At 59.3% G+C, this 22,670-nt stretch overlaps 3 protein-coding genes and 1 long non-coding RNA gene across 22 annotated transcripts; 3 read left to right on the plus strand and 1 right to left on the minus strand.

The window, feature by feature from the left end:
- Positions 1-451: 451 nt before the first annotated feature.
- On the plus strand, positions 452-9,293 carry LOC111556219 (beta-lactoglobulin). Of its 3 annotated transcripts, XM_045043446.1 has the most exons (8): positions 452-679; positions 1,161-1,294; positions 2,140-2,213; positions 2,412-2,525; positions 3,212-3,307; positions 3,971-4,564; positions 8,583-8,642; positions 8,761-9,293. In XM_045043446.1, exons 1-6 carry the CDS (start codon positions 527-529, stop codon positions 3,994-3,996), a joined length of 597 nt encoding a protein of 198 aa, XP_044899381.1. In that variant the 5' UTR covers positions 452-526; the 3' UTR covers positions 3,997-4,564; positions 8,583-8,642; positions 8,761-9,293. The 3 variants fall into 3 exon arrangements, with proteins under 3 accessions (XP_044899381.1, XP_019672359.3, XP_019672357.3); XM_019816800.3 differs by having other exon boundaries at positions 8,583-9,293; XM_019816798.3 differs by lacking the exons at positions 3,212-3,307; positions 3,971-4,564; positions 8,583-8,642; positions 8,761-9,293 and having other exon boundaries at positions 2,412-2,841.
- On the minus strand, positions 7,325-21,195 carry GLT6D1 (glycosyltransferase 6 domain containing 1). 17 transcript variants are annotated; one of them, XM_045043423.1, is made up of 6 exons: positions 20,046-21,195; positions 16,060-16,139; positions 13,189-13,233; positions 8,836-8,912; positions 8,613-8,750; positions 7,325-8,168 (listed from the first exon to the last, which is right to left on the minus strand). In XM_045043423.1, exons 1-6 carry the CDS (start codon positions 20,107-20,109, stop codon positions 7,505-7,507), a joined length of 1,068 nt encoding a protein of 355 aa, XP_044899358.1. In that variant the 5' UTR covers positions 20,110-21,195; the 3' UTR covers positions 7,325-7,504. The 17 variants fall into 17 exon arrangements, with proteins under 17 accessions (XP_044899358.1, XP_044899361.1, XP_044899363.1 ...); XM_045043426.1 differs by lacking the exon at positions 8,836-8,912 and adding an exon at positions 12,749-12,865 and having other exon boundaries at positions 20,046-21,194; XM_045043428.1 differs by lacking the exon at positions 20,046-21,195 and adding an exon at positions 17,327-17,736.
- LOC123381709 lies at positions 15,089-17,963 on the plus strand. Its single transcript, XR_006589048.1, has 2 exons — positions 15,089-17,207; positions 17,730-17,963. It is a non-coding gene; the product is annotated as an uncharacterized LOC123381709 (long non-coding RNA).
- Positions 20,274-22,123, plus strand: LCN9 (lipocalin 9). Its single transcript, XM_023243389.2, has 5 exons — positions 20,274-20,369; positions 20,864-21,000; positions 21,110-21,183; positions 21,486-21,596; positions 21,918-22,123. The coding sequence occupies exons 1-5, from the start codon at positions 20,274-20,276 to the stop codon at positions 22,121-22,123; spliced, it is 624 nt and encodes a 207-aa protein (XP_023099157.2).
- Positions 22,124-22,670: the final 547 nt, after the last annotated feature.

A 22,670-nucleotide genomic window follows, 5' to 3' on the forward strand; every position in this document is an offset into this window, starting at 1 on the left:
GGGGTGGGAGCCCCCAGGGGGAGTACAGGCCAGGAGGAAGGAGGACTGCAGGGTGGGAGCCCCCAGTGGGAGCACAGACCGGGAGGAGGGAGGACTGCAGGGTGGGAGCCCCCAGTGGGAGCACAGACCGGGAGGAGGGAGGACAGCAGGGTGGGAGCCCCCAGTGGGAGCACAGACCGGGAAGAGGGAGGACTGGGGGGTGGGAGCCCCCAGTGGGAGCACAGGCTGGGAGGAGGGAGGACTGCGAGGTGGGACCCCCAGGGGAGCACAGGTCGGGAGGAGGGAGCCGAGCCCTGGGGTGACCCGACGCCTCCAGGAAGCCAGCAATGTAGGTAAACTGCTCTGACAGCACCCGCCCCCCGGGTCAGATGACACCCTTCACGCCCTTCAGACACACGTGGGTGTCGGGAGGCCACGTCCTCCTGTGGGAGGCATTCTGGGTGCTCAGGGGCCCGGGCCAGACGGCAGGACTGGCCAGGGCAGCTGTCCAGACAAGCAGCCTCTGGAGGACACATACAAGGAAGGGATGGGAGCTGCCCGGCCTCTCCCCGCTCTGGGCCCTGTGGTCATGGTCCCCCAGAGAGGGCCACTCCTGCTGCTGGCCCTCAGCCTGGGCCTGGCTTGTGCCCAGCAGACGCTAGAAGAGGTGCCCGTACAGCCAGGCTTTAATGCCCAGAAGGTAACCGAGCCGGGTCGGGTCCCAGTTCGGCCCTGGGACGGGGATGAGGGTCCTGGTGTCTCGTGGTGGCACTCAACCAGCAGGAGCCGAGGAGAGAGGCCACGTGAGGGGCAGGGGTGTCCCCAGCCCAGGCCCAGCATCTGCTCAGGCCACCGGGCACCCAGCTGAGCACTGTCACCCTTGGGACGGGAAGGGACCTGCCCATTGCCCACCACCGCGGGGGTCGTGGCTGGTGCTGGCTGGCAGGAGCAACCCCGGGCCTCAGTGGTGGCCCCAAGACAGTCCCCCCCCCCGCCCAGGTCCAGGGCAACAGAGGACGGAGCCTGGACCCCACACGGGAGGAGCTGAAGGGGGCAGGGAAGGGAGAGGCAGCAGGAAGGGGCCCAGGGGACCCAGAGGGCAGCCTGACAGGGAAGGGCATTTGCAACAGGGACGGGCCACTTGTCCCCCACGCTGACCCCCCCTTCCCGCACACCCGCAGGTGGAGGGGCGCTGGCTGACCATCCAGCTGGCCTCTAGCCGTGCACACCTGGTCTCCCCAGCCGACCCCCTGAAGCTCGGCCTCCATTCCATCTGGACCCGGGATGAGGATGTGACGTTCGTCTTGTTTTGGACGTAAGCGTGGCCCCTGCAGCTCCTCACGGGGTGGTCTTCCCAGGGGCCTCCCAGGGGACAAGGACCAGGGGTTAGACCCGGAGGGACACGGGGCACCGAGCTGCAGGCTCGAGACCGTCCTGAGAGGTAGGAGGTTTCACCTCGGAAGCCCCCAAAGCTTTACGACAGGGGCCGTGGGGAGACACACGGGGCCCGGTCCTTGGCCGCCGGCGTCCCTTCCCGCCTTGTGAGCTGGAGGGGCCGGGGCAGCACCGCGGTCAGTTGGTCAGGAACATCTACGGCGGTGACGAGCCGTGCTGAACCCAGAGACACAACACTCTGCACTGGTGGCCTTGATGACAGTGAGAGCCACGTCCTTGCCTGCGCTGGGCCACAGACACCACGGCGCTGGCCTGTGCAGCCCCAGGGTCTGCTGGTACCCAGCCCACCCCCGCCCACCCCAGGTGAGAAAGGAAGACCGGGGGGAGGGGGGCAGGTCTTCGTGTGGAGCCCAGGTGACCGGGGACGGCCAGGACCAGGCCACCCACCCAGAGACCTGAGGCTCCGAGCCGAGGACAGACAGGTGCAAGTCCTCCCGGGGGCTTTGGTTCCGTTCCAGAAACCAGGAAGCCCCTGGTTCCTCACTCCTACCCTCTAGCCCCGTCCAGGCACCTCAGGGGCCCACCCTCTTCCTCCCTGCTGGGTGACCCTCGGGAACCCAGGTAGCCGAGGGATTCAGGTGGACACCCGGGACCTCAGCCAGGGCGCCTCCGATGCCCCCGGGGGCAGAGCCCAAGCCGGCACCGTCCGGTGCCAGTAGACAGGGAGAGGCCGTGACCCCGGAACGCTCCCTCCTCTTTCCCCAGAGGAGAGGGCGTGTGCCAAGGAGTCAACGTCACCGTCCACCCGACTGGTCTCCAAGGCCAGTTCCAAGGCTCCTGTGAGTGGCCCAGGCCCCCGGCCAGGGTGCCGTGCTGGGCGAGGGGAGGGCAGGGGACGCCCGATGCCCTGCACCAGGGTCACGGGGGAAGCGCCGTGCCGGAGGGAGACGCCCTCCCGGTGCCCAGCGCTGCCCCGGGGGTGGGTCTGGGGGCGGAGGAGAGAGGGCTCACCTGTCACCGCCCGGGGTCTCCCACAGGGGAGGGAGGCAATAGTATGCACGTCTGCTTCGTTGGCACCGACTACAGTAACCTCGTTCTTTACGTCCGCCTCGAGGACGCCGGCGAGGTCACCAGCCTGTGGGCGCTGCTGGGTAGGTGGTGGCTCTCCCCGACCCCGGGGCGTCTGCCGGGCCCCGTGCTTACTCCCGGCGGCTCCCTGGCCGCTCAGAGCTGCACCCCTGTGGGCGGCCCTCAGGTCGGGCATCCCTGCCCGCACCGCTCAATCCCTCAGGAATTCATCCAGCCCATCTCCCGCCTGCTTCGCCTGTGTCCTGGGAGCGGGGACACTGCACCAGAGCAGAAACCCTCCCCTGTCTTCGCCGGGGAGATAGCCTGTGAGCCTAAAAGCCACTGAGTCACATCAGGCTCCAGAAAGTGGAAGTGCCACGTGCAGAAGACCGGGGGTCACGGGGGGAGGGTGTGGAGGGTGGGCTTCGTGGGGAGGGGGGCGCGCCTTGTCCTCCAGACCAGACGGAGGGGAGGGGCTGTCCCGGGGATGGGCCCCACCAGAGCCAGAGCCCAGGGGGTGGGCAGCGGGGAGGGGGCGGCCAGGTCCTGCAGGCAGCAGGCTGCGGGGCGAAGGGAGGACCCCCGGGGACCCTCCCCCGAGGGGCTAGGGCTGCACCTGGGCTGCCCAGGGTGGACCTGCTTTCGGAGGGGGGAGGCGGCCCAAGGCTAGACCGCGGCAACCAGCCAGACGGTAGGAGGAGGGGCGCCCTGAGAAAGGTCGGGGCCCGTGGGCTCTCGGCGTCCCCCCCACCCGACCCTGTGATTCCAGCCAGAACGACGCCCGGGGACCCCACGTGGCTGGGGAAGTACCTGGAGTACATTAGGGAGCTCCGGCTGCACAAAGCCCCGGTCTTCAATCTCGATGGTGAGTGCGTGGACGCTTCCCCGACGCCAGGCCGCGTTGGGAGCATAAGACCAGGGCACAGAAAACCACGGCCAGCCTCTCCGGGGCCCATGTGGGCGGGCCTGCGCTGGGCGCCCTGTAACGTGGTGACCCGGGCACAATATCCGTCTCCATTCCGTGGGTTCAGACACTGAGGCTCAGAGAGGCTTAGAAATAAGGCCAAGGCCACACAGCAGGGCCCCTCACCCTCCCTTCCCTGTGCGTCATTCAGTCCATCGACAAACACAGGCCAGGCTGTTTGGGGGGCACGGTGCATGTAGATGGAATGAGACAGACACGTTGTCCAGCCCTTGTGCGGTTTCACAGGGACAGGGCAGCGGGGACAGGGCAGCGGGGACAGGGCAGTTCACTGATCTGCTGGGAAAAGAGAGCCCAGAGCAGGGGAGCACGGCCGAGCTGTGGGTCACCCACGAGGGGGGCTGGCTGAGGGGCAGGCGGGGTCGTGGAGTCTGGGGGTCAAAGTGAGGGCCCCGGGACCGTGGCAGGACGTGGCTGCCTTGGGTGCTGGATGGCAGAAGGCAAGGTGATCCCAGAGAGGGACGGGCTGCGAGCTGTGTTTGCATGATTTCGAAGTGGACGGACAAAGCCTCGGCGTATCCCCATCCTGTTCTCTTCCCTCCACAGCCCGGTGTCCCCCAGCTGAAGCCTAGGTCAGGGCCGCCCGAGGCTTCCTGTCCGGCCCTCCTGCCCCCTGCCCTCGCCTCTCCCCGCTTCCCCCACCTTGCTTGCTCCGGTGCCTCCCAACCCCCCCAGGCAGCCCCTCCAGCCTGGGCCTGGCCCCCACCTGTCCGCCTCCCAGCCTCTCCCGGCCCGGCCCAGGGGCGTGAGAACGCTCTAGGAGGGGACAGGTGGCCCCCGGAAGTCTGGGCCACAGCGAACACAGCACTGCAGTCTGGCGGATGGGGCCACCCGTGGAGTCCTTTCATGGACACGACCCTGCGAGGGGCTGGACTGTACCCTCTGACCTGCTCCCGCCACCTGGGTCCTGCTAGGATGACTCCAGAGAGGTGCCCTGGGCCCCGTGAGCCGATGCAACGAGTCCCCGCCCAGGTCAGAGGGCGCCGAGTGAGCGCAGCACCAGTCCGTGCTCCCCAGAGGAGCCAGGTCAACACAGGCCCGTGCGCCTGCGCCACAGATGAGACATGCCGGCGCCGTCCCCTGGAAGTCAAGGCCACTACGAGGGCAGTGCCCGGACGGAAGGCGTCCCCCTCTGCCCAGGTGAGCCGGGGACCACCCGCTGCAGGGCAGGCTCTCAGGAAACGGGGTCAGGGGCCTCCATAGTTACCGTCCGGAAATGCCAGAGACAGGTATGACCGGATCCCGCCCCAGACACGCCCTGGGCAAAGACAGGGCCTCCCAGACCCACGCCTCGCAGCAAGGCAACATCCACGGCCACGTGAGGCCGGCACGACGCCGAGCTGGCCGCCGGTGCGGATGTCTGGCTGTGGCTCCCTCAGCCCCTGGAGACGAACAGGTGCTCAAACACGATGCTTTCCTGCCCATTCGGCAAGAAATCTGCAGAACGTACGGGGAGAAAAAAAATTTTAAATCCTTACTCTGGGACGCTGAAAAACGACTTGAGTAAATGGATATGGGATATTCCCGCAGAGTCCTTCAACGTCATAAATATCTAATAATCTTCAAATTAACCTATCTATCCGAGCAATCCAGTCAACGTTCCAGTGGGATCCTTACCCCAAACTGCAAACCAGAATCTAAAAGGAACAAAAGTTTTGAAATGTTTGTCAGAGGAGTCATGCAAATACTGTGTTATTCTAACAAAATATGAACGTACAGCGATTCCAATTGTGGGGAGTTAGCTCAGGGACAGAAAGAAAGATCAAGAAACGAACCCTAACAAGTATAATAACTCAATGTGGTGTACAGAGGGCCTGTCTTAAGGGGCATTATTTATTCAACAAACATTGTTGGGGGAAGTGGCCAAGATATTTAGAGAAAAAAAAAAAGTTTTGATATCTAACTCTTTGCATTATCTCAAAATAATTCCTGATTGATTCCAAATAAGCAAGAAACCTTGAGAGTTCTACACTGTGTGGAGGAATGGGATGGAACCCCACCCCATGCATCCTACCCTACGGATGGGATGGGATGAGATCCTACCCCACACATAGTAAGGGAAAAGATGGTAATTATGTTTTCGGCGCATCGAAACCATCCTCGCCAAAATTACGCATCAACCTGAACTCAATGTCGTCGACAAGCTCGATAAAGGGTTCACGTCCCATCTGCGAAGATATGTATCCAAGCCTGTGACCGGGGCCCCTATGTGAGAAAAGTGGCACACACACACAGACAGCCCGTCCCTACGGCATAAAAGGAGCTTTGACATCATAAGGATCCCAGAGAAAGATACGCTATTTTTACTTACCAAATCGGCAAGATTCCATTTTTTCCACAGCTGAGTCAGCGCCCACTGTGTGGGGGTGCTCGCGCTTGCTCGGAGAGATGGCCCTGGCCTTTGCGTCCTGTGGACAGACCTGCTCTTGGGCCCGAAACTTTGAGGCATGAACACGTTCACCTGCCCTTGTCCCAGAGAAGCCAAGGAACTCACGGTGTCTCCAATGCCGTGATTTCATCAGAGGGAGAAGGTTAGAGCCCCTCCAGTAAGACCCCCGGCCTTGCCCACCGGTCGGGGAAACGCTTCTGTTTGCTCGAGTCAGGTACTGAACCGCACGGCCCCCTCTCAGGCCTGACCTGAGATCGCTAACGCTAAGCGTCGCGCATGTGGGGCTTGTGGCTCACAGAACATCTCTTTTCTCCGTTTGGAGACATTCACAGAGTTCTGTGTGAGAGCCACTCGGTGAAACCCAGGAGTGGGTGTGGCAGGATGCGGTCGAAGGGGCACGGACGGGGCTTGGCCCCAGGTGGACTCGGGGACGAGCCGGCAGCCTCGTGCCTGCCTTCCCGGCCCCCCGCTTCTACTCCGGGGACCGATCCTCAGGATTTCGGTGTTTTATTTGCCATTGGGGGAACCCTCACTGTATGGCTCACCGGCCGTCACACGGACCCACATTCTGGAGGCTCAAACCTCAGACGCGTATCCCGCGCGTCCTAGAGGCTGGAGTCCGAGATCCAGGCGGGGCGGGGCTGCTACCTCCCGAGGCGTCCCTCCTGGCGTGCAGACGGCCGTCTTCTCCTGTGTCCTCACACGGTCGCCCCTCTGTGTGTGCGTGTCCCGATCTCCTGTCTCAAAAGGTCAGGGCCCACCTCGTGGCTTCACCGTAACCTCATCACCTCTGTGAAGACCTCGTCTCCAGGTCGTCATGTGCTGGGGTGCTGGGGTCAGGGCCTCCACGTGCGAACTGGGGGACACAATTCAGGCCTGACGCTATCTAACCCTCTTTGTTGTCCCATAAAGAAAAGCTTTGGGCCCTCCAGCCCTCGTAGGGACTCTCTAAGCCCTCCCTGCCCTAAACATACAGTGGTCTCTTCCACGATGGCATGCCACCACCCACGGGGGCAGTTCCCCCTCCAGAGCCACCCATGTCCCCCTCCAGAGCCGCCCACGTCCCCCTCCTCGCTTTTAGCACTCCTGGCTACGGAGGCACATGCATATTCTGTGAGCTGATGAATGTTTCCTCTGTATTTTAACCCTTTGCCCTTTGGGGTATGTATGTCTTTTTCTGGACTACAATCTTTCTCCATTTAAAAAATCATTTTGGGGCACCTGGGTGGCTCAGTCGGCTAAGCATCCGACTCTTGATTCGGTTCAGGTCATGAACTTGCAGTCTGTGAGTTTGAGCCCCGCATCAGGCTCTGCTGACAATGAGGACCCTGCTTGGGATTCTGTCTCTCCTTCGCTCTCTGCCCCTCCCCTGACTTGTCTCTCTCTCTCTCTCTCTCTCTCTCTCTCTCTCTCTCAAAATGAATAAACTTAAAAAAAAAAATAAATCACTGTATGCCTCAGAAATGACGTCCCGGCTCTCTACAGTACATGGGTCCCAACGTCACTGTGAGTAGACATTAAATAATCATTTTTATTCTTTATCCTGCACGGGCCAAACTGGACAGTTCCAAACGGCAAGGAGAAACATTTCCCTTGGGTGGTGTGCACGCGCCAGCCCCAGAAGCCAGGAAAGCGTCAGGACGCCCATGACCCCGGGAACCCGCCGCCGGGCGTTCGCAGGAGCCGGCGGGTCAGAAGTACCGGCGGGAGAGCCGCGTGGCCTTGACCGACCAGACCTGTGGGGGGGGCCGGAGTGCAGCGTTCCAGCTGTATTCGGGAGACAGCAGCTTGGTGGGCTTGTGCGTGAAAAAATACTTGTTCAGGTGCCTCTCGTAGGTGCTGTTCAGCCCATTCTTGTGGTCGTGAGTGACCCCTTGCAGGTAACCTTCGATGAGGGTTAAGACCTCCAGGGGCCTGCCACCAATGACCGAGCCGTCATAGTAGAAGTCCCCCTGCCCAAACGGGATGCACGCTGCCAATTTGGGCCTCCTCTCGTAAGGGATGTCCTTGTTTTTAAAATACCACCAGGCATGGAGCTGAGCCACGGACGCGCCCAGGGTCTCCACCCCAAAGTCGTTCTGGAAGACCCTGTTGACGGTCATGCTGAACAGAAAGTCGACTTCGTCCTCAATGTGCCCTAGTATGTGCTCGGCCAGGGAACTCATGCGTGTGAGGTGAAAGTCACCCCACCGGTCTCCTTTGATGGGGAGGACCTTGAAAGTTCGGAGAGGATCTGGCTCCAGGTCCGGCAGCCTGGGCAAGGCGTCCACCATGATGTAAAAGACAACTCTGTAGCCGCTCATGAAGTGCTTATTCGCCGATCGCATGAATAGCTCCAGGTACTGGTCCGCAGTCCTGCAAAACACACACGCGCACGGAGGAAGCCGCGCCCCGAACGCTCGCGAGAGATCAACGCGCGTCCCCAAACGTCTAACTTAGGAGTCACCGACGCTCCAGGACCCCCAGCAGGAAAGGGGAGACAGGCCCGGTCTATAGTTTCGACGGCACTGGTCAGTGAGAAAGACATATTGACCTGGAGGGTCTGGGAAAAAGGCCTTTAAAGTTTTGGAACGACTGTTGGGAAGAAAGAAAATGTGAACTCCATGGTATCTGTAAAAAGGCAGCCAAGTGGCTTTAACGACCCAGCTAAGGAAGGAGTCTTTGTTTTTGTTCAGGACAGCCACATACGGTGGTTGTGGGCAGCTACGGGCAGCCTTTTGGAGGTAGAAGGTCCCGGGCACTCATTCATATATTTTTTTTTTTTTTCAGAATAAAACGGGGCAAACCGATGGCCCCTACCTGCCAGTAGCAAGGACAGCCAAGCCTATGGTGAGGTTCTGTCTCCCGTAGTATCTCCCCAGGACCTGTCTATTGAAGGTGCCTTCCCATATGACTGGGGCCAGCCAGTCTGTGATTGTTACAACATCAGGGCGTTTCCTGTTAACAGACGAGAAGCCAGTGAAGCCGGTGCCCCAGCGGAGGCCGTCCAAGCGACACCGGCTGACGCCTACAGAGCCCTTACCATGTGCCGGGCACTGTGTTGGTGTTCATTCGGTCCTTGCAGTGGTCTGTGCGGGAAGCACAATTATGGTCCTTGTTCTTGGTGTGCAGAAACAGAGGCACAGATCAGTGGAGCGAGCTGCCTAATACCGCAGAGCTGACACATGTGGGTCAGTATGCGAGACCCAGCACCTGCTGCTTTTGTCACCACGCCACCTGCCTCTGGGCCCAGGGGCAACCTCTTCTGAGCTCCGGCTCAGCTGAACGGAGGCAGCTCAGAGTCAGAACGCCCTCTGGTATCGCCTGAAGCCAGGGCTGCACGCACACTACCTCTGCGTCCCTATGCTTTATCTTCCCTTCCTCCTCTTTTTCTCTCCCTCCCCTTTCCCTAGAAGATCCAGAAGGTGCTTTCTCTAAACTTCCCCCTCTTGCATTAGGTCCATTAGTGCAATCTGGCAGAAATAAAAAGTCTAAAAAGGAGAGAGACGTTAGATGTGCTTTCAATAACAGCACTTAAAGCATGCAAAGCTGGTTCAATATGTGAAAATCGTTTGATGCACCTGCCATAGCAGGAAATTAAAGAACAGTCGGATGCCCATACCAGTTGACGCAGAAAAAAACATTATACAAAGTCCAACACCCATTCATGACGAAAAAAAAAAAAGAAAGAAAAGAAAGAAATGAAAAACTCCCAGAAAAAAATAGAAATAGAGGGGAATTACCTTAACTTGATCAAGAGCATCTACAAAATTCCTGTGGCTAACGTCATACTCGACGGTGCAAGACTGAATGCTTTCTCACTAAACCTGGGAATGAGGCAGGGATGTTCCCTCTCACCAGCTCATTGTCAGCAGAGTTATGTGAATTCTAGCCATTGCAATAAGGTAGGAAAAGGAAATAAAAGCACCAGACTAGAAAGGAGAAGATAATAACATCCCTATATGCAGATGATTTGTTTACATATAAAATCCTACAAAATCTACCCAAATCTCCTAGAACTAACAAGTGAAGTCAGCAAGGTTACAGGACACAAGATCAGCACACACACAGAATGAATCCATTTCCGTATACTAACAAGGAACACGCAGGAACTAAAATTAAAAACACAATGCTATTTGCAGTTGCCTCCAAAAAAAAAAAAAGAAATATTTCGATACACCACTGTACCCACCAGAAGTCCCTGCCCATTCCCCCCGCTTCCTGTAACCCACGGCAATAACTAATCCATGGTCTGTCTGTGTAGATTTGCTTATACTGGGAATTTCATACAAATAGAATCATGCCGCGTGTGGTCTTTGGTGCCTGGCTTCTTTCGCTTAGCCTGCTCGTGGGGAGGTTCTGTATTGTAGCATGGATCAGTAGTTCCTTTCTTTTGTGGCTAATGATATTCTGTGGCTTGGATTTTGTTTATTCACTTGTCAGTCGATGGACGTTTTAGTGGTCTGCATTTTCCGGCGACTATCAATGGTACCGCTATGAACGTTTCTATGCAAGACTTTCTGTAAACATACTTTTTTTTTTTTTAATTCTCTTGGGTGTGTACCTAGAGGGGAAATTTCTGGGTCATATTGTAATTTCACGGCTAACTTTTTTAAGAACTGCCAAACGTTTCCAAGCAGCTGCATCATTTTACGTTCCCACCAGCAGTTCGCAAGAGTTCCAAACTCGCTGCTTTCTCACCAACATCTCCTGTGGTCTAACTTTCGGAACCTAGTCATCGTGCAGTCTTTACGCCTCGTAGGGTGTGAAGCGGTATGTCACCGTGATCTGGATTTGCATTTCCCAGATAACTAATGATGTCGAGGATCTTTTCGTGGGCTTATTAGCCACATAGTCGAAACAGCTGAATTAAGTCTTGGGGCAACAAAAGCAAAAGCAAGCAGCTGGGACGACATCAAACTAAAAAGCTTTGGCACAAAAAAGGAAACCATCCACAGAATGAAAACGCAACCTACCGAATGGGAGAAGGTATTTGCAAATGACATGCCCGATAAGGGATTAATATCCAAAATAGTTTTAAAAACCCATACAACTCAACACCAAAAAACAATCCATCAAGAAAAAGAGAGGGGTGCCTGGGTGGTTCAGTTAGTTAAGCGTCCAACTCGATTTTGGTTCAGATCATGATCCCAGGGTCGTGGGATCAGGTTCTGTGCTGGGCACGGCGCCTGCTTACGATTCCCTCTGCCTCTCCCTCTGCCCCCCTGCCTCACTTGCGCACACACTCTATCTGCCAAAAAAAAAAAAAAAGGACAGATGGGGGCACCTGGCTGGTGTCATCAGTACAGCATGTGACTCTCGATCCCGGGGTTGTGAGCTGGAGTTGGGCGTGGAGACTACTTAATAAAATCATTAAAAATAATAATAATAACATAATTTTAAAAAGTTAAAAATGGACAGATGACCTGAACAGACATTTCTCCAAAGAAGACATCCAGACGGCCAACGGACACGTGAAAAGATGCTCGACATCACTCATCACCAGCGAAATGCGAATCAAAACCAAAACGGGGTATCACCTCACGCCTGTCAGAGTGGCCAGTAGCGAAAAGACAAGAAACGACACGTGTTGGCGAGGATGTGGCCCCAAGGGACCCTCAGGCCCTGTTGGTGGGGACGTGAGTTGGTGCAGCCGCTGTGGAAAACAGTACGGAGGTTCCTCAAAAAAGTCTAAAACAGAATTTCAAAACAGAAGTAATTCCACTTCTGGGTATTTACCCGAAGGCAATGAAAACACTAATTCTAAAGCTACATGCTCCATCATGTTTATAGCAGCATTGTTTACGACAGCCAGGGTGTGGAAGAAGCCCGGGTGTCCATCAGGAGATGAACAGAGAAGATGTGGTGACGGAAGCAGCCCGGGTGTCCATCAGGAGATGAACAGAGAAGATGTGGTGTGTTCACACAATGGGGTACTAATCAGCCACAGAAAAGAATGAGATCTTGCTGTTCGTGACGGCACGGAAGGAGCTAGAAGGTATTGTGCGAAGCGGAACAAGTCAGAGACAGACAAGCACCATGTGATTTCTCTTATACATGGAATCTGACAAAACAAATGAACAAAGAAGCAAAAAAACAGACTCCTTAAATGCAGAGAACAAACCGATGGTTGCCCATGGCGGTGGGGGGGGGGGCATTGACAAAACAGGGGAGGGGGAGTGAGGTACAAACCCCCGGTAATACGAAAAGCAAGTCACGGGACGAGAAGTACGGCACAGGGAATACGGCCCACGACACTGTACTGAGTCTGTAAGGGGACGGTTGGGGCCACACGGAGGGTGGGGGGTGGGCACTTTTATTGTCTTCTCTGGGGGCAATGTCCCCCGTGTACAGGCCATACTGTCTTTTTCTCTGCCTGTCTGGTAATTTCGGGTTGAGAAACGGATCATTTCAAGAATGTGGCAGTCTAGAAACCTGATTCTTTCTAACTGACCAGGGATTTCAGCGAGACCATAAAGAACAAAGAAAACAGACTTTAGGGGGCTCCTGGGTGGCTCAGCGCGTTAAGCGTCCAACTCTTGATTTCGGCTCAGGTCATGATCCTGGGGTCATGAGACTGAGCCCCGAGTCGGGCTCCACGCTGAGCACAGAGAGTTGCTTAAGATTCTCTCTTTCTGTCTCCCTCTGCCCCTCTCCCCCACTTGTGCTCTCTCTCTCCCTAAAATAATAATAAAAAAAAATACAGACTTTATAAAAGTCATTAAACAAAGGACCGTAACGACATAACAAGAAACAGGAAACATACCCAGGGTGGGGGGAGGGAGGTCTGGCTCAAGACTGTCGCAAGCCAGAGAGAGCACCCAGTCCAGGGCGAGTTATAATGCCGGAACACTTACTTTTCTTACTGAATGTCACCTCTTTTTTTTTTTTTTAATTTGAGTTGGACGCTTAGCCAATTGAGCCCCCCAGACGCCCCTACGCCTGTCTTCTTTGACCTCATGGCTCTGTCTTGGGGATCCGTCCCACACGTCAACTCGCGCGACAGTTGAAAAGATCGACGTCCAACGTGGGTCGCTGAAACATCATTGCAAAAGCCCCAAACCGTAGACAATCTAGAACCGGTAGGGAGTAGGTTGAGTGCCTGAAGTCCAACACTCCTCGGCCATTACAGACGGGGACGGGGCTCCCCGGCGCGGGTGCCAAAATATAGAGGGGCCATCACGGCATCTTCAAGCCACCCCCAAAGACAGTCTGTCACGCACTACGCCAAGACGCTTAAACCAAGTACCACGTGCCCATATCGACGGCCTTAAAAATTGCAACTCCGGCCGCAGGAAGCCTCCCGGGGCAGCTATGATTGGGTGATCGGGAGAGGCCTGTGGCTCCAAACTGGGCACTATTACCCTCGTGCGGGGGTGGGCGTGTTCATTCTTACCCAGGATGAAACCAGTCTGAGAGCCTGAGTTCTTCTGCGGGAGGCCTGCGAGCAAAGGGAAAACCGAGTTATTATAAGTCACCCATCCGTTCGGCAAATATTTACGGAGCACCCGCGGCGTGGCGGGTGCCGTCCGGCACTGGTTCCGCGGCTGTGGCCCTACAGCCTTCACACTGCCCTGGGGGAGCTGAGGAGGCGACCAGCGGCCCCCAGGCTTAGGGGCTGCCGGTGGGGACAGGCTCTGGGTATGTAAGTGGTCCATCCGACCCGATTTGGGGGTCAGCCGAGCCACGCGGAGAGGAGTTATCTCCGCGCGTCTGGAAGGGGACACGTGGTCAGGAAGAGGGGCAGGGCGAGGAGGCGATGGCCACAGTGGGAAGGCAAGAAAGGGCTTGTCCGCGTGTTGCTGACTTGTGCGGATTCAGCGTCCTCGTCCCCCGCGGAGTGGCTTTGCCGTGTTAGTGTGAACGGGCTGGAGAAGGAGTCAGTCGTCGTCTTTGGTTTTCATCTAAGTACGTGATTCACCTCGAGTTCTGTGGTGCTTTAACGAGCGCATTAGGTGGCTTGCTCCCGTAGTGCTGGGACGTGCTGTCCGTAAGGGAAGAAGCTCGAGAGGGCACCCCAATTTCATTATCGGACTCTCCAGGATCAGACTGTCAAAACCCAGACGGCCAGTGCCGAGCTGCACTAAAACCACGAAGTGACAAACGGCCAACTCACTACAAAGTGGCCTCTCCTTTAGACTGTCGGTGTCACGGGCTCCTGGGGCCGTACCGAGCGTTGGAGGAGTGGAAGACGCGGTTGGTTGAGGAGGGGGTCCTGACCTAAAGACGCCACCACCCCGGAGAGAGGGGCCCAACGCACGGCGGAGCCGGCCTCGTCCCGGGCGGGCGGGGGAGGGGCTGAGCCCACGGGACGCAGGGAAGGGCGCCTGGCTCCCTGCCGCCCCCCGTCCCCGCCCGGTCTGGCCCGACCACCCACGCTGTGTGCCTACACACCCAGCTGCTTGCAATGCGGCCGCCTTTACGGACCCCACGAACCTGCACTGGCGTCTTCTAATCACCGAGCAGCAAACCGTCACACGGACGTGTGGTCCTCCTGGCTTCCCCACGGGCTCCAGGGACAACAAAGCTTGCGATGCGGGACTGTCATCTCTGTCCTGCTCCCTGAACACCCCTCTCCTTGGACCTGCCCCCACCACACACACACACACACACACACATACACACTTGCCTAACAGAGACGCACCGTGTGCAGAATATTCCCGAGCTGGTAGGCAAGAAAGCTGACTTTCTGGATGCCTCTGGGACTTTCTGTCTCTGGTTTTCCATCCCTTCTGGCTTGATCACCACTGGAACCGCCTGGCTCCTCCTGGCTTCGCTATCAATCTGCAGGGTCTTTTTTTTTTTTTTTTTTTTTTGGTGAGAAAGAGTGAGTGTGCGCGGGGGAGGGGCAGAGAGCGAGGGAGAGAGACAAAATCCCAAGCAGGATCCATACGGTCAGCGCAGAGCCCAACGTAGGGCTCGAACCCACGAACCATGAGATCATGACCTGAGCCTAAATCAAGAGTCAGACGCTTCACCGACTGAGCCCCCAGGCGCCTGTGGGTCTTTATACAACAAAGCTTCTGGCCACGAGATGCTCCTTCTGGAGGGAGGTTTTCCAGACAAGATACAGGACCACCCCCCCCCTACCCCCGCCATGTGAGTTTAACATACACTGCGTGGCCTTTTCAGATTGGCTTCCTGTTCTTTGTGACCCGCATTTAAGGCTCACCCGTGTGTTCGTGGCTCCGTGGCTCCGTGGCTCATCTCTTTTTAGTGCCGCATAACATCGCCTGGTCTGGACGCACCGCACTTTATCCGCTCACCCCTGCAGGGCATCTCGGTCGCTTTAATTCTCATTAACTGCGAATAAAGCTGCTATAAACACCTTGTGTCGGTTGTTTGTGGACACAGTGTTGAGACCACTTGGATAAGTTCTCAGGAGCATGATTGCTAGGTAATTGGAGAGAGACTGTGTTTAGCTCTGGAAGAAGCCGCCAGACGGTCCTCAGCGTGGCTGCCCCGTGTTGCGTGGCCCCTGCCGCGAACGAGACCCCACTGCCCTGCGTCCTCGCCGGTGCGTGTGTTGTCGGGTTCGGGATTCGGGTCGTTCTCACGGGCGTGTGGCGGGGGCTCCTTGTTTGATCTGCAATTGTGTCGTGACACACGATGTGCCCGTCTGCTCCCTGCGTAGCTTCTTGGGTGAGCTGTCCTTTCGGATTTGCCATTTTAATTAGTTGTTTCCTTGTTGTTGAGCTGTAAGAGTTCTTTGCATATTTTGGACACAAGCCTTTTATCAGATGTGCGTTTTGTGAGGGCTTCATGTTTAAACATGTTCTTTCTCACAATATGATGCCTTTCCAATAGCTCGTGGGGAGAGAGCCCTGCTCCTGAGGCCGTGGTGAGGAGTGGGGAGGGGTCGAGGATCGGGAGAGAGGCGCCCCCTGGGCCACGCCTGCCGCTGTGGCTCGGACGCCGGTCATCGTGGACACAGGCTGGGACTGTTTGTCTGGAAGAGCAGCCCCGTGCTATCGCCGGCCTTGCTTCCCTTTTCCGTCACGACTTTTATTGTGCAAACTCCCGATGGGCGTCTACCTCAAGCCTCTGGACCGTCTGCCTCCCCTCCGTCAAGAATGGAAAAGCTCCCGGGAGCAGGTGCTTGGGGTCAACGCTGCTCCCTCAGAAACAACCCTTAGCCATCGCACGGTGCTTCGTCCCACGGAGGGAAGGGAACTTTCCAGAGTGTTGTCAACGTCTGGCCAAAGCCCAGCACCCCACCCCATCTGTGCCAGTCACTACGGGTTGTGATTCCCTGGCATCTATTTACCTGAGACGATGCTCCAGCAGCAGGAAGGAAAACACACATGAAACCAGCACCACAATCTTTCTCTTCAAATTCATCGTCTCCTGGGCGAAAAAGGAGAAGAGGAGGAGATGTCAGATAGTCAACATTCACACGCCTTTGCCACTTGCAACCATGGTTTACAACGTCTAATCTGCAGACATGGGGACACCAACCACAGCCCCTGCTTCCAGAACGCTCGGCCAGCAGCACCAGGCCGGCCGGGGTGGGGGTGGGGGTGGGGGGCTCTGTCCTCCCGCAGCTCCTCGGGGCGCCGGGTGCCCTCCCCGGGACCGAGTGCAGCGGCCGTGGTCCTCCTCGATTGCTCAGCGAATGCCACCCGCGTGGCAGAAAAGAGACGCATGAAATCTCCCCCATGTCACGGCTGGGAAAGTAAAGCGAGGTCACGAGAGGAAGTCTTCCTGAACTAGGAGGCGTGGTATGTCCCCGGAGTAGATCTCTTGTTCTTTTTTCTCCCACAGATAGTAGGATGGCTCATTTGTCCCAAGACTAAAAGGGGGTTTAAACAAAAACTACGAGCTCCCGCGAAGGTCGGTGCTTGTAGACAGGGATTAAAGCCCAAAGCGTAGGCCCTACATTGAAATGTGGAGCTCGGCTCCAGCCAGCCCCCCGAGCTCACACTGGAAGGTTTACGCGGGGTTTCTGTTCACACGTCTGGAGGGTTACGTGGCCGAAGCAGAGCGGAGGCCTCTGATGCCTCACTTCTGAGCACTCAGTTAACGGGCAAGAGGCTCTCGATCCGCGCTGAGCAGCTCAGTCGCCACCAGCCACGTGCGGCTGCTCTGACCTCAGCTGTCCCCCGAGTGCACAAAACACACTGAAGGCAGACGCAGGGGAAAGAAAGGAAGTAAGGGATCTCCTTAATAATGTCACATTGGTACGATCTTGAAATTATAATAGGCTGGGTCTACCCAACTAAGTGCCGATACGCTGTGAAAATTAATCCACTCGTTCCTTTTAGCTTTGACAACGTGGCCACTAGAAAAGTGGATGCTGCAAATGCCGTTCTTCCGCCAGACGGTCCGCTTGGACAGCACCGCCCTGGACACGGCTTTCACGCCCGTGACGGGCAACGGGCCACCACTCGAATTCAAGGGCGTCAGAGATGCCAGGTAGAGGGGGACGGAGGGGTCTCTCTAGCATGTGCCCCGGTGACACCGCTCCAAGCAGGTGCCACTGTTACCACAACCCCTCGAGTTTTTCCACACCCCCCCCCAAAGGGTCCCTGTACCTCGGCCAGGAGGATGGAAGAGCCCAGGTGGGTGTTTCCCAAGCGTTCTGTCTCCGGGTCTTTGTGAAATCACAGGCCGGACCCTGTGCCCTGCTCTCGGCGATGGTCAGCCTGCTGCGGATGGTGACGTCGGCAGACCCTTTGATGACGCGGACGTCAGGAAGTCACAGTCATAATGATGCACCTGCCAGCGGGGGCTTCTCACGGTTGCCAGACGACGGGACCTTGTCCCATCCGGAAGGCAGAGGACATTTCTGAGTGCTCCTTTGCCTTTCGCTTCCTCCGTTTTCCCTCCTCGTTCTCTAGGGACCGACCCTTACCCACCGCGGGGTGTCTTGAATGGTGCGTGCGCTCACCCACACGGCAGAAAGAGCGTGCCCACTTCTCTTTCTTCGTCCTGCAGGTGACGTCCACCCCAGCCCAGGAGCGCGTCCCTCGTGCTCCCCAGCAAGCCTACGCAGGACTCCCCTCTCCGACCACAGAGGTGACACGTTCCTGTGCCGTGCGGCCTGTCGGGTCCACTAGCGAGCAACGAAATCACAGTCACGCGTGACCCCTGCGTCCTGATCTGTGGTCGTAACATGAGTCTTCCTTTACCCTCCCCTTTGGAAATAAAGGCGCCGTTATTACTGGGAAAGTGGCACGTATGTGTGGCGTCTCCACCCCCCAGGGCTGCGTAACAACTTGTCACCGCAGGGTCGTGTGCCCGCACAGCAGAGGGAGCCCGAAGTGCGGGAAGCAGGTGTGGGCACGGCGTGCTCTCCGGCCTCGGTGCAGGTGGGGGTCCCCGGCGCCCCCCCCCCGCCCCGCTCCCAGGCTCCTGACTCCGCCCTCCCGTGGAAGCTTCTCCCGTGTGCCCGAGCTTCCCCGTGGCGCCCCCGACTGCTCACGCCTGTCTCTGCGCACTCTGCCTCTGGGCGGCCGGCCTGGCGTTCTCAGGAGACCCGGGGGAGGGGCCTGCCCATCCCCCAGGAGAGGCGCCGTCCGGCGCCCGGCCCCGGAGAGCCTGACCTGGGTGGGCCTGCTTCTCCCAGCAGCCACGGCTGGCCTGGAACACGCATCTCCCCTCTCCTCCACCGGCCCCCGTGACACCGCCTTCACCTGAAAGTCAAGACCAGCTTTGGCTCGTTTTACGTTTTCTCCCAATTTTTCCGTTCGAGCAGGTGCTGAGTTCTGTGCTAAGAGAAATTTGCGTAGAAAAGCGGGAGACCGAGCTGCACTTGAGGGCGTGCGCTCGTGTGTGAGTGCCGGTATGTGGGTGTGCACGTGTGTGATGGTGTGTGCGTGCGTGCGTGTGTGTGAGCACGTCTGTGCCCGTGACCGTCCAGTGTCTGCGGCGCGGAATGTCGATGGCCGTGTCCAGAGGCGGAGGCGGCCCGGGAGGACAAGGGCAGTGGGCAGAGGCTGAGGCCGCGGGGGGCCGGGTCTGAGTGAGGGAGGCTTCTCTCGTAGAGGGGAATCCGGCACATTCCACCGGCCAGCGTCCCCCCCATCTTCAAGGGGGCTTCAGGTCCCTGAGCCAAGGGTCAGAGGGAGTCGCCGTCGTGAACCGAACGCACCCGCCCCGCCCCGCCCTCGCACTGCCTCGTGTCCCCGCCTGGCCTTTGCTCAGTGATGGAAGGACTCGTACCTGAGACCACGCCGTGGGGGCAGCACCTTCTCAGAGGAGTCCCTGAGACTGTGGCTGCGGGACTCACCCGGTTTAGGGAATCCCGACTAAGCCCCTCCTCCAAGGACAGCCGGACTTAACATCTTTTAGATCACTTTGTACCTGCCGAGGGACCGAGGGAGGCCGGGTTTGGTCGGAGGGAGAAGTCGCTGCCTCGGGGGTGAATCAGACAGGGAAGGGGACCCCTGGGAACCGGAGCCCGATAACGAACAACGAAGCGGAATGGGGGGCGGGGCGGGGACCCGTTACTTCGGGTGCCGTGTTCCAGAAGCCACACACCTGAACAGGACAGAGGCGTGGAGACAGAACCGGCCGTAACGGGGGACGGCCAGGGAGGGGGCCCTTCCCCACGAGGGGCCGGCCAGCAGGCTGGAGGGCAGCGAGGCGGCAGGCAGGCCCCGGTCACCACCACTACCACCTGCCTGGTCTGCCTCCCCCTCTGCCGGGAGAACCCCTGGGACCCGGCAGGTGCTCAGTGAAACAAAAGTACCCCATCAGTGCATACGCTGAGACCCGGTGTTTTACACAGGATTGGGGGTCCCACGTCCTGCTCAGTCCCGGCCCCCGACCACCAGCCAGCCTTGTGCCCGCACGCAGCACAGGGAGACGGGGGTCCTTCCACCACTGCTCCAGACCCTGGCCAGGAGGGGGCAGGGTAGGGGTCAGGCCCACATCTGTCTGAACCCCCCTCTCTGTTCTCCAGACCCCAAACCTCAAAACCTCTGTCTCGTTCCGGCCCCTCTCCTGGGAGTCGGCACTTCCTGGGCTCCGTGGACCTTCACTCCGAGTCCACGGTCGCATCGTCACGGCCAGGACAGCTGCACAGTGTCCTGTGTGCTTAGCTGCACGGGCACGACGATGCTCTCAGGCCCAGACACGTAGGCCGGGCGGGGACGGGAACTGCAGGGCCGTCTGCTGCCCAGCCCCCCGGGGCGCGGAGAGGCCAGCGAGGCCCCAGCATCATCGGGGCCTCTGCAGCCCACGGGGGCTCCGGCCCAGGGTGCCTATCGCCCACCCTGCCCGACCGGACCTCCCTTTGCGGCCTCTGACCTGGCTGGACACTCCGTCCAGGTGGACTCCAGGGCGCTCCCGTCATAGGCTCTGGGACATCCATGAGGGGCGGGGGTGGGTGGCAGCGGTGGCGGCCTTTGGCTGTGTTCCCGGCACTCAGAGGAAGGGTGGGGAGGACAGGCTGTGCTGGGCACAGAGGGGTGGCAACCGTGGAGCAGAAAGGGGTATAAAGGCAGTGGGCCGCAGGTGAGGCCCCCACCAGAGGCCATGGCTCTCTTCCTGCTGACCCTGGGGCTGAGCCTGGGCTCCGCCCAGGAGCTCAACCCCCAGGCCATTGTGCAGAAGAACTATAACATGGCCAAGGTGGGTCTGCGGTCTGAGTCTGGGCCTCCCCTGGGGGCTGGGCTGCGGGGCGTCTGTCCTCCCTCCATCCAGGGTCTTTGACCTGTGACCGGGCCGCTGCTCCTGGGGGCCTGCTTCTCTTCCCCCAGCTGAGAGGGCAGGGTGGGTCTCTGGGAGGACGGGGAGGTCTCTGGAAAGGCAGAGGGGGACCTCGGAGGACAGGGGCTGTCCCCAGGAGGGAACAGTGATCTTTGGGAGGATGGGGGTATCCCTGGGAGGGCAGGGGGTGCCCAGGAGGGCAGAGGGGTCCTTGGGAGGATGGGGGGGTTCCTGGGAGGACAAGGGCGTCCCTGGGAGGGCAGAGGGAGTCCCTGAGAGGATGGGGGGGCTCTGGGAGGGCAGAGGGGGACCCTGGTACGAGGCCACACACCCAGGGCCTGCAGGAAGGAGTTACCAAGAAGCCCCAGGGCCATGCCACACGGGCTCCTCGTGCGTCTGCGGGGCCTCGCCTGCAGGTTTCAGGGATCTGGTATCCGGTGTCCATGGCCTCCGACGACATAAAGCGGATCGAGGAAAACGGGGACCTGAGGGTCTTCATCCGGAACATCGAGAGCCTGGAGGACGGGCGTCTGAGATTCCATTTCCGCACCATGTGCGTGCTGACCGAACTGGCTGCACCCGTATCGCGGGAGAGAAGGCCGCGCCCGGGGCCGGGTGGGGGCTGAGGGAGGCCGCCCAGCTCACGCCCCGCTGGTTCGCAGGGTGCACGGGGAGTGCGAGCACGTGGCCATGGTCTGCGAGAAGGCGGAGAGGGACGGGGAGTACAGCATCAGCCGTAAGCGGAGGCGGGCGCTGCCCCGTCCGTCTGGCGGCAAAGCGCCGCGTCTCCTCGGGCCCTCGGCCCCTACCCGGGGCCCTAGGGGGGCAGGTGCGCCAGCCCGGGGCCGGGGGAGGGGGCGCATGCCGCTGCCACCCACGCTGCCCAGGGACCCCCGCCCGGAGTGACACCGCTCCCCCCGCCGAGGCCCACCGGCCCACCGTCCGCACCCACGGCCGCTCAGCGCACCCGGCCCACGAGCCGTGGGTGCCGGGTGCCGGCGGCGGGCAGGGGCCGCTCTGAGCCGAGTGTCCACACAGATGAGGGGGATAATACGGTGCTGCTCTCGGAGACCGACTACAGACAGTACATCATCTTCCACCTCCGGAACATCAGGAACGGGACACAGACCACCATGCTGGCGCTCTATGGTACCGCCTCCTGACCCCTCCCGTCGGGCCTCAGGGTCCCCCTCCTCTGAAGACAGGCCCTAGGCCGGTGGGGGTCTGGCCACGTCCCGAGGACACCACCTGCCAGAGCACCCACAGTCAATCACATAGGGTGGGGTTGGGGCTCCCAGGTCCAGGCTTCCGAGCCGCGTCTGGGCCCCCACCTTGCACGCCCCGTCTGCTCAGGGCGCCCCCCACTTCGGCCTCAGCACTGCCTGAGTCCCCCGCCCCCCCTCCCGAGACCTCCACACACCGTCCCAGGGGAGCAGTGAGGGAGCCCAGCCCCTGCTGCTGCGTCCTCAGGACGGGTGCCGGACCTGGGTCCCAGCTTCCTGGACAGATTTGAAAAAGTCTGCAGAAAGTACGGACTGGGTCCGCAGAACATCATCAGCCTCGGCAACCAAGGCGAGCCTCCCGCCTCCTGCGCCAGCAGCCCTGGGCCAGGAGTGTTCCGGAGAGTCCCGGGGCCTCAGGGCTGGGGGTGGAGGCCCCAGAGAGGCTCCATCTGAGACCCCCCCCACCCCCGGCTCTGTCTCCCCAGATGCCTGTTTCAAATACAGGAGGTAGAGACGCCCACCCAGGCCTGACGGTGCGTGAGCTTGGCCTCAGGGCGGGCGTGGGGGCTGAGGCAGCACTGGGCGCCGTGGAGGAGGCCGGGGGCAGGAGGGGGCCCGCTTCCCCAAACCCACCCCTCACCCTGTCTGCGGGGTTTCCCCGCCGAGTGGCGGGGAGCCTTCTGGGGAGGAGCCCACCCTGTGTCAGTGTCCCGAGGCGGCTCTAGCCGGTGACCACGGACTGGGGGCACAGAGCCACAGAACTCATTCTTCCCAGCGTGGAGGCCAGAAGTCCGAGGTCCAGGCCAGGCAGGGCCACGCTCCTGCGGAGGCTCCATCGGGGGGGGGGGGGTCCTTCCTGCCTCTTCCAGCCTCTGGGGCTCCAGGCGTCCCTCAGGCCTCTGTCTCCATGTTCATTTTTTTAAAGTTTATTTATTTATTTTGACGGGCGCCTGGGTGGCTCAGGCGGTTGAGCGTCCGACTTTGCTCAGGTCATGATCTC

This window comes from Felis catus, chromosome D4, assembly GCF_018350175.1.
Source record: "Felis catus isolate Fca126 chromosome D4, F.catus_Fca126_mat1.0, whole genome shotgun sequence".
Taxonomy (NCBI): domain Eukaryota; kingdom Metazoa; phylum Chordata; class Mammalia; order Carnivora; family Felidae; genus Felis; species Felis catus.

Coding starts and splice junctions, on each gene's coding strand:
- LOC111556219 (XM_019816798.3), top strand. CDS start 527: ATGGGAGCTGCCCGGCCTCTCCCCGCTCTGGGCCCTGTGGTCATGGTC. Junction 1,295..2,139: donor ACGTTCGTCTTGTTTTGGAC/GTAAGCGTGGCC, acceptor CTCTTTCCCCAG/AGGAGAGGGCGTGTGCCAAG. Junction 2,214..2,411: donor AGGCCAGTTCCAAGGCTCCT/GTGAGTGGCCCA, acceptor GGTCTCCCACAG/GGGAGGGAGGCAATAGTATG.
- GLT6D1 (XM_045043423.1), bottom strand. CDS start 20,109: ATGGATGTCCCAGAGCCTATGACGGGAGCGCCCTGGAGTCCACCTGGA. Junction 8,913..13,188: donor TCAGACTGGTTTCATCCTGG/GTAAGAATGAAC, acceptor CTGCACACCAAG/AACAAGGACCATAATTGTGC. Junction 8,169..8,612: donor GCTGTCCTTGCTACTGGCAG/GTAGGGGCCATC, acceptor TGTGTTTTGCAG/GACTGCGGACCAGTACCTGG.
- LCN9 (XM_023243389.2), top strand. CDS start 20,274: ATGGCTCTCTTCCTGCTGACCCTGGGGCTGAGCCTGGGCTCCGCCCAG. Junction 21,001..21,109: donor AGATTCCATTTCCGCACCAT/GTGCGTGCTGAC, acceptor GCTGGTTCGCAG/GGTGCACGGGGAGTGCGAGC. Junction 21,597..21,917: donor CACCATGCTGGCGCTCTATG/GTACCGCCTCCT, acceptor CTGCGTCCTCAG/GACGGGTGCCGGACCTGGGT.